This window comes from Gallus gallus, chromosome 2 (genome assembly GCF_016699485.2).
Source record: "Gallus gallus isolate bGalGal1 chromosome 2, bGalGal1.mat.broiler.GRCg7b, whole genome shotgun sequence".
In the NCBI taxonomy this organism is placed as follows: Eukaryota; Metazoa; Chordata; class Aves; order Galliformes; family Phasianidae; genus Gallus; species Gallus gallus.
In genome coordinates, this window is record NC_052533.1 from 7,975,708 (window position 1) to 7,989,577 (window position 13,870).

General features: G+C 39.2%; 1 protein-coding gene across 10 annotated transcripts in view; it reads left to right on the plus strand.

Annotated features, from left to right (window-relative positions):
- The window catches only part of RBM33 (RNA binding motif protein 33), a 94,247-nt gene that overhangs the window by 625 nt on the left and 79,752 nt on the right, over nucleotides 1-13,870 (plus strand). For all 10 annotated transcript variants that reach the window (XM_025148307.3, XM_025148308.3, XM_025148310.3 and 7 more), the window contains exons 2-3: nucleotides 7,476-7,554; nucleotides 13,657-13,705. In XM_025148307.3, coding sequence (XP_025004075.2) covers nucleotides 7,476-7,554; nucleotides 13,657-13,705 — 128 coding nt within the window. The remainder of the gene's footprint in view (nucleotides 1-7,475; nucleotides 7,555-13,656; nucleotides 13,706-13,870) is intronic.

The window sequence follows — 13,870 nt, forward strand, 5'->3', positions numbered from 1 at the left end:
CGTGTGACCTGTTTGAAGAGCTGATCTCTTAATCTCGGCAGTCGTTAGGGTTTTATTTCACAGATAACCTAAAAGCAGAGCGTCTCACTTGGAACATGTAAAATGAAGTCAGTGCTTGGTCCCAGGGTTCTTGGCTGCACCACTACAGTTCTTATAGGCTTCTGCTTGCAGCATGTTAAATTATGGTCGGACCCAGTGCTGTTCTGATGGGCAGATCAAGCACATCCTGAAGCTATTGCTTGAGTGATTTTTAAAGAAGAAGAGACTTGAACATCCCATTATGAACCATGCAAGAGGGATGTTTAGGGAATGTATGTATTTTAGGTGCTGTGGGCCTTGCCTTTACTGGGAATAACAGGGTAGGTAGCTCTGCTAAGTTACTTAAACCACCGGTCCTTTTCTGCACGACCGTTTGTGATATCTTCATTGCTGTTTTTGTTGTTGGTAGCCATCACAGAGAAGAATGTGGCTTGCCCTTGCCAGGGTGCTTGCACTGCTACCAATTAAGCAAACAATGGTAAGCAAAGTATGTAAATACAATCACTGAAGGCAAATGTTACAAGGAAATCCCCAAATTGAAAATTTTGGGCTCGGGAGGGCAGCACCAACTGATAATGTTCTGAATATATTGAGCGTTGCTATCAAGGTGTTACATATACTCTGACTTTTAAGTTATTTTACAGAAACTCTTGTGCTGTTTTCTATGATTTGGTTATTTTTGATGAGGAGGTAAACAATTGCATTTTTGATTTGTCTGAAAGTTTTTTTTGCTGTTGCTGTGAATAAAGGGTATTTTAAAGAAACTGTCACTTCCTAATTACTTCAATTTGTGTGTTAAAAACTGTTGGAAGTTGAATGAGCCAATAAATGGTAGTCCATTACAAATGATTTGTTTCCCATATAAACAGCGGAGGTTTTAATCTGGGTGGTCACCTTGCAACACTTTATTGAACGAAAAGCAAACAAACAGAAGTGTCTATTGTGTGCTTATGTTAGTCAAGTAAAATTCCTGGTGGAAGTTCTTAGGTGCCCTTCTAAACTCACTTCAAAAAGTCTGTATTGGATTACAGCATACACAGCTCGTCTTGGTAAGAGGCTGCTATCTAAAGTCAATAGTGATGTCCAATTGGGCAAAAGGTTTCCAAGGAGAAAAGACCAGAACTGTGTGGTTATTTGGCTTAAAAGCTGTTGGTCACTTGATCAAGTTTCAGCTTGAGGAGTTTGTTTTAGAATTCATTCTCTGAGTGTTTGTTTTTGACTTTAAATTATGGCGATACAACAGAATGTTTTATTATTATTTTTGAAGGGTGCTTACAGGTGATTAGTAAAGACATGCAAAATAAGGATTGGAAAAATAAATGGAACTTGAATGTGACACTATTTTGACATAACATTTGACAAAGTGAAGAGTTTTGTCCTTGCAGATGCAGATTGTTGTCTGCAAGGGTATGATGCGGGGCTGATAATTGAAGTATAGAATTGCTGTGTCTGCTTAACACTTTGTGTGTCGAATAGGATGGAAGGAAGGAAGTTGATTTGTCTGTTGTGTAGATCGTGTAAAGTTGTTGGTCACTTTTATTTTTTAAGCTCTTGGGAAATATTGGCTTGATTCATAAGGAAAGAGTACTCACATGTGCTCTGAGGTCTTACAGTTGCTTGTTAGTCTGTTGATATTGTTAAGGTGGTGATTCCCAAACTTTGGTGCAAACCTACATGCAAAACTGAGACCAGAGCAAACATTGAACGTTACAGTATAACATAACAACTGTACAGTATAGCTGCTGAAATTTTTTCTTAATGTTTAATATCTGGCTGTAAATTGATGGTAGTAATCTTATTTGGGATGAGACGGTTACTAAGGGAGCCAAAAGCAAACTCACACTAGAACTAAGCAAGAACACTTGTTGATTGTCTGCTGTCTGATAGCACTGGCACCTTAATGGATAAAGCTTCTGTGTTTATGTCTTAATGACGGTGAGTAGAGTCCTGGATGTGGTTCGTTTTCTGGGTATTGCACTCTACTGGATGGACTGATGCAGTTGGACACTGACTTACACTGAAATGTATGCACTCAAACTGCAGGGTGACAGAGACCTGCATCATGAAATATGACTGGGCTACTACATCAACTGAGGACTAGTGCCAGAAAACATTATTCCTTACAGTAAGCATATTTGCTTTTAAGCATAGCAATTCTAAATATTTGAATGCTTTGAAAATCTTCAAGGGAGATTACATTTTTCTGCATATTTTCTCATTTAAGGTCATTGTAATTATTAACCTAACCAGAATATCACTTGCTTTTTATTATTATTGCTACTTCATTTTTTTTTAATGAAAGCTGAAGCCAAATTGTACTTTATTACATCACATGCTAGACTTAAGATTTTATGTCGTATAGAACTTACAGTCTAGAATATTCAAGATGGTTATTGTCTCAGACTCAACCGAAGTGACCTCCAGAAGAGCAGTGTTACTGGTCCACCCAATGTTTGCTGAAGAGTTGAGGTTTCTTATTGGTGTCCAAAGCCATTTGGGAACTGAGCTCATGTGGATTTCATTTAAGCCTTTGGCCTTCTATCCACTGTTAGACGTGCTTGTGAGGCAAGAGACCATGACACTTAATGTTTTTCCAAAGCAAATGTATTATTAATTCCAAGCAGGCTTTGGAAACATTTCTTGTGACTTGGTTTAAATGCGGTATTTTTTTTGTTGTTGTTGTTGTTGTTGCTCCTTTGAGATTCTCTTTCTAATCTGTGCTTGAAAGAAAGAGTGCTTCAGTACCTGTGGCATATCACTATTGGTTCCGTTCTTGCTTGTAGCTAACAGCTTGCTTTGCATCATTATAAACATGGAGAGAACACATGAAATACAGAAGCTGAGGGACACGTTGTGCAATTGCTGTGTTGTGACAGATGCTTAATCACTGAATGCTTAAGGCTTGTATGAGTAATTGTTTACCAACATGAAGATGATATGATGATTGTCCCTAAACACATAAACCAAACTGTTTGTGTTTGTGATGGGTTCCTTCTGCATGTCTTCTCCTGTGCATAAAACAGTAGTATGAATGAGTGTGATTTTTATGATAGGGAGCTTGACCCTCATAAGTGAGGCAGGATTCATAGTGTCCTTCATAACATGTTTGGTTTGCATCATGGACTTAAGGTCAGGGGTTCCTGTTGACCTTGTTACTCACTATAACAAGAAAAGCACAACAAGTTTTTATTCAGTTGGTGTTAATAGTACAGTTATGTTTCCATCCCGTGTTTTAGACGTGGCTGTTCCTCTTGAAGTTTGCTGTTCCCCTGTATCACATAGTAAGAGATGTGGAAATTTGGTAGAGGAAGGCAACAGCTCTGCACTTAAATGGTATGCTCAATTAATGGAAATCTGGGCTATACAATACCTATATGTTGTATAAAATCTTGCAGTGGAACATGAAGAAAAATGTTTACCAGATAAGCTGGTAAACTGTTCTTAATCTTGTGACTCGTGCTTGTAGTGCTGTCAGGTTGTCATGTCGAGTGTTTTAAACACTGCTGGGGAATGGAAGAGATCAAGATGGAGATTATTGTCTTCAGATGTAAGCATGCAGAAGCAGTGTTTTTCCATGTAGGTAATGGCTTTTCCTTCCCCTCCCCCTTTATTTATTTAAAGTAGCCTCCTTCAGTTGTGCCCAGAAGCAGTCCACCTAGTTACTTTAAAAGGCCATTGGGTAAGCAGCATGTGATAATTTTTTTTTTTTCATTGATTGGATCTTTATTGTAAGTTTCAGCCTTTTTCCATCTTGTTTAGGTTAAAGAGAAATCTTTGATGCTTTTTCAATGCCTAAAAGTAATAGCAAGTTTGGTATTGGTGGTAGTGAAATACTGAAGTGGGCCAAAGTACATAGTTTTGAACTGTGAGGGAGGTTCCAGAGACAGTAGTTGGCCTTCCAGAAAGTGTGCAAGTGCTTTTATAGCAAGAACAATGTAGCCATCAAATGTTTTTCCCAGGCTGGATGTCTTGGGTTGCAGTAATATACTCCATCTTAGCAACAGTTGCTATGTAGGACTACCTTTTTAGGCTGCGTTGGTACCATTTTAAGATGTGTGGGAGCTTTGCTCTGCAGTGTTCTTGCTGATTCACCTCCCACACTTGTGAGACTTTGACTGTGTGGCTTAGGACTTCCATTTTACATTGAAAATGATTAGTGTAAATTTTACTGAAAGAAGGTGCAGAGAGTAGGAAACTACCATCAGTATAGCCAGAGGGGAAGTGAGGCTTGGATTCTGTGAGTTTCTGGTGTGGAGGAATTGTTCTAATAAGTCAGGGAGTGGGGGGGAGGGGAGCAATAGACCACTGCTACCAAAAAACAAATCAGATCACATATCATAAAAGGAGAAAATGAGCTGTATGGCAGCTTATAGCACTGCTCTAGCTGCACCAGGTGAAGTAGAAAGCAGTCAGACCTTTTTAGTGTAGGAATGAAGCGTGTTTGGCAGTCTTTGTGCTTACTCTGGATCCCAGCTGCCTGGAGCCCTGTGAGGCAGGCAGGCCTAACAGCAGCCAGGGTCAGTCACTCTGCTGCATCCTGCAACTTTTCTGAAGCTTTGAAGATGGTGATTTTCTTAGTGCTGCAGCAAGGAAGAACCAAGTGTTGGCTTATTTCTTTCATTTTTTTTCATCATAACTGGTCTTTTCTGTTTTGTCATTCAGTTAATGCTTATTTTTTTTTTTTTGTCTGTGACAGGCCTTGTTTTTTCCCTTACAGTGCTGCCTGGAAGTTAGAGGGTCTCTGTGTTTAGCAATCAACTGTCAGAATCTTCCAGTCGATATTGTTAATCTACACACGCCTTGGTGAGCTTTGCCATGGACGCGTTGAGTTGCAACAAGGAGCCCTAGCTGTTGTGTTACATGTCTTGGCAGCAGTTGTAGTGTTCCTTCCCTGGCTGCAGTGATATCACTGCAAGAAATACAAAACCTCTTTCATGTCTTGCAGTGGACATTTTCCTGCTTAGAGGGCCTATGTTCATGGATTGTCCCCCTTCCTTTTTTATTTCTCACCTCTCACATAAGACAGAATTATTCAAGCAAGAAAATGTCTTCTGCTGTTGCAATGTGCCCAGTGCTGCGTGTTTGTCTTTCTGTAAGAGTTAATGTTTTATGAGTACTTAATCTTTGTGTCAGGCATGGTTGACTTCTTCAAGGGGAACATCTACACAGGTTATACTGGTTGTTGTTAACTGTTTTTGCCTGCGTGATTGAAAATGTAGTTTCAGAAGGAAGACTCCAAGCCACTCTGCCAGAGATATGCTAGATATCACATGGCAATGCATGTGTAAGGCCTCAGTGCCCGTTTCAGTGTTTGCTGTCTCAAGCCATGGATCTGGGGCTGAATAATGTTTGCAGGTCCATGGCTGTTGTAACCTGATTTTCTAAAGGAGAGTTAAGAACTACTTTGGGTTCTGACAATGATTGATGACACAGTGGTATAATTTGTAATGCTTGTTGTCAGTGTCAAATGTCATGGGACAAATACGTATAAAGCCTACAAAAGAAAAGCTGTCTCCCCTTTCCACAAAGATCCTTATGTCATAAGTGTGTGATGGGATGGGAAATGATGGCAAGGAAGTGGTGGGGACGTGTGGAGCAGTTCTTAGAAGCTCCACTCACTGCACACACATTGGCCTGGCATTGCTGAGGCTTTGGGATGCATCCTGCCACAGGGCACTTGTGAAAAGGGCTTTGAAGGAGTTGTAATGCAGCTTTGGATTTTGGTAGGAGTTGCTCTCAACAGAATGGGAGAATTTTTGAGAGGTTGGAAGAGTTGAGGTTTGTGTCACTGGCTGAATGGGGGTCTAGACATGCACTAGAAATTTGGCAGTAATTTCTTCTCTTCATTGGAAGTAATATTAAGTGGAATCACTTTTCTGTCAGTGAGGCATAACTATCTGGCCTAGAAAGGTACTGAACTGTAGTGAAGATTTTTTTCTTTTTGCTGTAGAGAGACATCAGCAGAGAAGCAGATTTTGGCACAGAGCTTTCTGTGTGTTGTCTAGATTTAATCTTAGCTGAAGTTCAAGTCCGTCTGTGTAAGAGTTGTGTGCTGGATTTCATCATGACAGAACTAAGATCTTGTCTTCAAGTTGTGTTGGTTTATAGTGAAGTGCTCTATGCTTCTAACAGTGGTTAGGATGAAAAACCACAGTTTCTTTGCAAGGAAAACAGGCAGGTCATAGAAAGAAGATGCTGACTTTGGGGTGATGATGATTGTTTTCAGCTGACTTTGTGAGCACTCCTAATTTGGGTTACTGCAAACTCAGTCATATTACTTTAAACAACCTTTGGAGGTGGTTATATCAAGTGAGTGGATTACTGAAGTTCAAATGTGGCACTGCAGGATATTTATGCCTTTAAAATGGCAATCCACTGTGATAATCCCTGCAGCATGGTTTTGAATGATTCTAGGGAAGACAATATGGCAGTTGTTTTAGTGACCACAAAATTGAATAATTTAGTGTATGAATACGTGTCTGGCTTTTCCTTATGAGTAGAATAGGAATTGAAGGAGATTGTGGTACATGGATGTTTGAGCAGAGAGATAGAAGTTCGGAGTTTGTTTCAGTTGTGAAAATACAGAATATCACTTAAAATATAGACATATCTGAAGGCAGTAAATGGAATCAAGGAGAGTTATTTTTATCTACTGTTTCAAAAGCAGCAGTTGCCACACGTCTTTTATTGCATCATAATTCATACTGAGCAATCTTATTTCCATAGTTACATATGATAGAAAATTCAGCTCTGGGGACATCACTAAAACTAACAGTTTTTAAGAGAAGTTTCAATTTTTAATGTTTTTTTCTTCCTTTTTGATTTATATTGGTCACTAATACGTGTATTTTGGTTATGTGAAGAAGTGAATAGATATGTTGCTGCATGTGGTGAATGTTCACTAAAGGATGTTGGGATTGAGTTTAAAGAGGGAAAGAGATTTTTTTTTTTGGAGGCTTGTTAGAGGCAGAAATGCACAAAACCATTGTGATCATTGACATTGTACTTGGACAAAGATTTGAGAACAGATTGTGCTGGGAGGATGACTGGATATGTGTATGCTTAGTAACAATATAACCTACTTCCAGTTCTTGTGTAGTTTGTTTTTATTTTTTTTAACTCTGGCTGAAACAATTGAAGATGTTTAATGCCTGACTTTCCTGGACTTTTCTGGTTTGCTGATACCTTCCTGCCTTGTGCTGATGCTTGTTCCCATTTTCATAGTACCTTTCCAGGAGCCCAGTGTGGATGGATGGCTGTGATGCACACAAGGCAAGCAAAGGACTGTTGGACATCATTCCCTCGACCTCCAGAGTGCTTGAGCTTCATGAATTCCTGGGAAGCTCCTGTCTCTGAAGTGGTTGCTTTAGAAACAACCTTGAATTTCAATAATAATTATTTCATGTAGTTGCCTTTCTTTTTTTGTTTTTAAACAGATGATGACTTTGATCAGTTTGATAAGCCTGGTGCGGAAAGATCTTGGAGAAGAAGAGCTGGAGATGATGAATGGGACAGGTGGGTAGAATATTTTTATGATCAGCTTCTGTATATTAAATTACATTGCTGTATTTTCTGATTGTCACATTTTGTATTCTAACATTTGCAGTAGCATGCATTTAGATACTAATGAAAGTGTTGGTTGTTATGCATGTGTCAGCAGCTGTTAGACTATGCCAAATGTATACTTGCCCTGAGGAATATAAAGGGCACTATGAAAAGATGCTGTTTAAAATTAGATAAGTATAAAGCATTTGTGATATGTAATTAAATTCACAGTTACTGTCCTGGTTTTCCTCTACATCTTTAGTAGGGTCTTAATTGGCTTAAACAGATTTTTTGCTAGTACTTGAATTTGAGGATTTTTAAAATAGATGTTTAAATTCTTCAAAATCCTTTGGTAATGGAGCTTACATCTGACCTTCTATTGAAAAAACACGACTTCGATGAGGATTTAGAAATATGGATGAATTTGGTTATTTTTGGAGAGTAAGTGTGTGTGTGTGTTCTGAAAAACCTATGTCTAGGTGCTGATTTTACTTGTCTGTTCTTTATGGGAGAGAACTTTTCACTTCCTGTGAAGCTGATTTTTCTGTTATTCCTGTTTGACAGCTGAGAGACTTGTTCAGTCTGTGCCAGTTGTCACCAGATTTCACTATGAAGAAGGGGAAAAAAATTAAATAGGTCTTATCTAATAATCGCTCTTGTGATTGTAGTAAACAAACTTTACTGTAAGTAGTTTTCCACTGAGCTGAGCCCTGGGAGTGAACCAGCTACTCTGCATTTATTGTCATTCCAAAGGGATTAGTTAGTTTCCTCTTCCATGCTTTCCTGCTAGGCTGAGTGAGCAGTTCTCATTGCTCTGGGAGGTAAGTAAGAATGAATAAGGAACTCAGACAATATCTTGAGTGTACAGTGTTCTGCTGTATTGCTGTTGTGAAGGATATTGCTGCTCTGTCATGCCAGCACAGCTGTGGGTTGGATGGTGAATTGCATCAAGGAACTGATCTGCTTTGAGAATGCAATTAAAATAACTTGTTGGAGGCAACTCACTGTGCTGCACTGCCTCCCAGCCCCAGAAATGTGATGTCATGCTTGAGGTAGCACAGGACATCTCAGAATTACTGAAGCCAATGTCCTGGGCAAATATTGGTAGTAGAATATCATTTTTCTTTTCTTTTTTTTTCTTTTTTTCTTTTTTTGCCTTAGCTGCTGACTTCATTATAGACTTCTAGATGTTGATTGGCCCCATTTGTCTTAAAGCTCTCATACTGTTGTTAATGTGAATAATTTGGAAAAGTCAATCAGTTAGTCCATTGGAAGAAGTAGTGGATTGCTAAGGGTAAACCCCTGGTGGCAAAGCTATTTTCGTAGGACTTGAGAAAGGTTACAGAGTATTTTCACTAAGCTGAGACTTTGAAGCACAGTTTTAGAAGAATATTTTCTCTTTTAAGTGTACTTTTATTTTCTTCTTTGTTTATTATAAGAGGTTGTATTTTATTTATTCTTTAGTAGAACTGTAAGGAAAGTGGTTTCAGGTTCAGTATTGGTGATTCATAGAATAATTATGGTTGGAAAAGACCACTAAGATCATATAGTCCAGCCATCCATCTACCACCAATGTTGCCCACTAAACCAGGTTCCATACTACCACAACTCCTCATTTCTTGAAAACTTCCAGGGACAGTGACTCAAATATCTCCCTGGGCAACCTATTCCAGTGCTTGACCACTCTTTAGGAGAAGAAATTTTTCCTCATATCCAACCTGAACCTCCCCTGGCACAACTTGAAACCATTTCCTCTTGTTTTATCACTGTTACGCAGGAGAAGAGACAGACCCTCACCTTACCACAACCTCCTTTCAGGTAGTTGTAGAGGGCAGTACAGTCTCCCCTCACTGTCTTCTTCTCCAGACTATTCTCCAGAGTAAGCAATCTCAGTTCCTTCAGCCGCGCCTCATGAGGCTTGTGCTCCAGTCCCCTTACAGCTTTGTTGCCCTTTCCTGGACATGCTTCAGGGTCTAGATGTCTTTCTTGTAGTGAGGAGCCCAAAACTGAGCACAGTACTCAAGATGTGGCTTGTCAGAGCTGAGTACGGAGGGACGATCACCTCCTATCCCTGCTGGCTGCATCATTTCTGATACAAACCAGGATGGCATTGGCCTTCTTGGCCACCTGTGCACACTGCTAGCTCATGTTCAGTTGGATGTTGACTAATACTCCCAGATCCTTTTTCTCTGTGCAGCTTTCCTGCCTTCTACCCAAGCCTGCAGTGATCCATGGGGTTTTTGTGTCCAAAACGCAGGACCCAGCACTTAGTCATGTTGAAGCTCATCCAATTGGCCTCAGCCCAGCTATCCAGCCTAAGTCCTTCTGAGGGGCCTTTCTGCCCCGAGACAGGTCAGCCCTTCCTCTCAACCTGGTGTCATCTTCAAACTTACTGAAGGTGCGCTCAATCCCCTTGTCCAGGTCATCAATAAAAATATCAAACAGGACAGACCCCAGTACCGACCGCTGGGCATCACCACCTGTCACCAGTAACCAGCTGGATTTAACTCCATTCACCAGCACTCTCTCTGGACCCGGCCCTCCAACCAGTTCTTTACCCAACAAAGTGTGTACCTGTCTAAGCCATGGACTGCCACTTTCCCCAGGGGAATACCGTGGGAGACAGTGCCAAAAGCTTTGCTGACATGTGTAGACCATGTCAGCAGCCTTTCTCTCATCCACCAGGCTGATCACCCAGTCATCTTACTGATCATTTGAGAGAATACTTTTTACAATTTTTTTCTAATGGAGCGTTATTTCTTTTTCAAATGTTAGAATTATTATTATTTTAATGCTACTTTTTCATAGATTGCAATGCTCTCTTGTGAAAGTGTTAAGTTCTGTGGTTGTCTGGGCAATTGTAAATGCCTTGCCTTCAAATATGTTATTTCCTAATCTAGTTGCTTGAATTTTTGTAACTACTGCCCTTTTCTGTATAGGACATGGTTTACCGAAAATAATAAATGTATATAATAGACCTGGTATTTTTTGATTCCTTGTGCTTCGTATTGCAACTTTTCCTTACTTTTCTGGGGAGGAGGGTAAGGGGGTGATGTATCATCCATCCACATTTGCACAGCATTGCTTCTTAACAGAATCCTATCCCCCAGATATTAAAAACCGTTTTGAATTCCCAGCTCCTTCTGTTCTCAAACAGTGGAGGGTGATTACTGAGAATCGGAAGGGTTTTATTATTTTGGAGTACAAATGTCACATTGTTCTTGGAGAATTTTTCCCATTACTTTTTTTTTGTTTTATTTAAACATTCTTTCCCAAAACATTTGTCCTTGCTACTGCTCATGTTTAATGGGGCATGCTCATGAAATCAGAGGCCAGAGAGGCCCATATAATCTGATGTGTTTATCACGGGCTGTTAACTTATACATTTACCTCTACAAATAGCTGAAAGCTTGAGTTTGGGAAAAATGTACCATTCCAGTGCTGTTCAGCGAGACGACAAAAGTGATTTAATAGTTGATTTTCATGGAAATTTATTTGTTCTGACCCTCCTCTAAGATGGTTTGTTTCTCTGTACTGGCAAAAAATGTCTTCCATTTTGTCGTGTTTCTTTTCTGAGGGTATTTTCTCGTGCTGATTTGGTGAGCTGAATTTATTCAGAGAGGGGAAAAATGAATAATGAAGTCAAGGAAGGACAGGTAATGAGTCTGTCTCTTCTGAGAGCAGCAAACTATTTGATTACTGTAGCTCTACTTTCTTAGAACTGCAGCATTAGGAAGACTTTTATCTTGGTGATACTGAGGATCAGTTTCCTTTGGAACTGTCACGGATGTGTACTTTTATTCCAGCTTAATTTGTTCTGTATGGCTTTGGTATCAGCTTGCAGCCATTTGGTTTTCTCTATTTTTCCCTGCTAACGTAAAATCTGGTAGTAGTGGATTTGTTAGGAAGTGAGATCTGGTAATTCTGGTTCCTCTTTCTGATCTATAAATTCAGATTTAGCTGTTTAAAAGAAGCTTGTGCCATCTGTGCTTTATTGTGTAGGCTTTCCACTATTTCTTTGTTTATTCAAATAGTAACCAACTTTTCTGATTTAGAAGAATAAAAAACAATGTAAACATGGAAAACACTATGAGCTATGACAACTTTCCAGTTGTTACGAGCTTCATTTATGTGCTAGTGCGTTTTTTTGTGATTATCACATTTTATTTGTGGTATGTTTGCAATTGCAAAAACCTTCTGTTGATCAGATCTTTCTTAAAAAAAGCAAAGAAATCACACCAAAGATTTTTTAGTGATATGTTGAATAGCCCTAACTATATTTAGATAATAAATTTAACATTTAATTGTCTTACGGTTCTGATCTGAACTTCTTACTAGCTTGACTTGCTTTTGTCTTTGAACGTTTGTGCAACACATGCTTGCTGTCTCTTGCAATTTGTTCTGTACTATTTATTAAAAGCTGTCAGTGGTGGACTGTAGTGCTGGGAAATGTTTTCAATTCTTGGTGCATTTGTCAGGTTACTGGCAGCTGATTCTGTGCTGAAGAGATTAGGGTTGTTTCCCTACCATGAGTTTGGCTTTAAATTCTTCTGGAACCAATTCTGTTATGTAAAGTTTTCTGTCTCTGAAATAAAGGGCTTAAATTCTAGCTGTTCTACTCATTGGGATGCATGATGTGTCTTATTTCCCAGTTTGTGTTTAATATTGCAGAGATCACAGAACAGTTGCTATTAATGTTCAGTCATTCCTGGAACTGTTTGAGATCGGTAACTATGGACAAATACTGTGTACAGATGATAACATCCTATTCAGTGCTGATTTGGAATATAATCACTTTTCTCAGAAGATTCCTTTCTGTGTTTTCAGGCATTATCAGTATATTAGCTAAGTCTTAACGAGATATATCTGTCAACATCTAGAAATGCTTTATGTCTTGGGATTGCCTTCAACTTTTTTAAAGTGTTCCTCTGGATCTCTAAAGAACTCTTACACATTTACTCCAGTATGAGTTTGCTTTCTAGACTCTTTCAAAGAGTGGCAGATATGCTCTTTCTTGTGGGCAGAAACACAATGAAAGCTACCTTTTTTTGCTTTTGATTCTGCTCATAAGGATCGTTCTCACTTTGGGGTATTTAATTTTTATGTAATTTGCTTCATTTGGGGTTGGTTTTTTTAAGGTCTGCCAAGGTGTGTAGGTTAGAATAGATTCTCATTCTCGAGTTAGAGATCATACATCAAATCACTGTCATCTCGTTTTAGTATTAGGATGTGCTTGTTCTAATATTTGCATTTGGCAATAAGAAGTATTTTCTGTTGAAGGGTGGATCTCCTAATTACTGGTGCTAGGCAACCTTTTCACTGAGGAGAGAACAAGATTAAGTACTTGTCCTTAATCATACGAGGGTAGTTCTTTATTGTTGCATCCTCTTTATGGCAGAGATATATATAAATATGATGGAAGATGTTTTGTAAGCCAAAACCTTGTATTTTTGTTTCCTGAATTCTTAGTCATTCTTAAAGTGGTGGTGAGCCACAAACTTGATTTCTGTAGTCCCACAGATGTCTGTTTGACCTGTCTTTATTTCCTCCGCCTGAAGCTTGGGGATTTCACAAAATCTATAGGACTTAATGCCTCTCAGGTTAGCTGGTCTTCAAGTGCTTCCTTCTTCAAATGTTGCTTGGAGGCTGAGTCTTACCTGCAGCATGGCACTGTCTCACCTGCTGCTTCTGTGGGGGAAATGGAAAGGAACAATTTGGACAAAATGCCCATGTTGCCTTGAAAAGAAGGATCTGGAGCAGGGATCTGGCTAACCAGGTCATAAAGTAATATGCTTTGCCTAGGTCTTTGTACTTTGTCGTAATAGGATAGATTTGGAAAGGAGTAAATAGAGCAATGAAGTGTTTGCACAACAGCAGTGTTACTTTAAGGTGTTTGGTTTGTTGCTACTTTTAAAATCTTTTTTTTCCAACCTGCTAAGTGCTTTGATGAAAGGAAAGCTTTGTGTGGAATCAGTAACAATTCTCAAGTTACTTTTCTAAGTCATGTACCTATATGGTGTGTCTTTCTGTTTTCTGAGGTTCAACTTTTAAAAATTTCTTGATATTTTCCAGTGAACTTGAAGATGATTTGCTTGGAGAGGATTTGCTTGCTGGTAAAAAGGTAAGGGATGTACATTAAGTGAGTTGTTATGCATATTGAAATGTGAACTTCGGTAATCTCATTCACTCTAGTTATTTGATGTAGCTCCTTATGTGTCATATGGTCACATCCCCAAATACAGCCGTGTTGTTCAGATATCTGAGATCTGCTGTTCTAGCAGAGCAA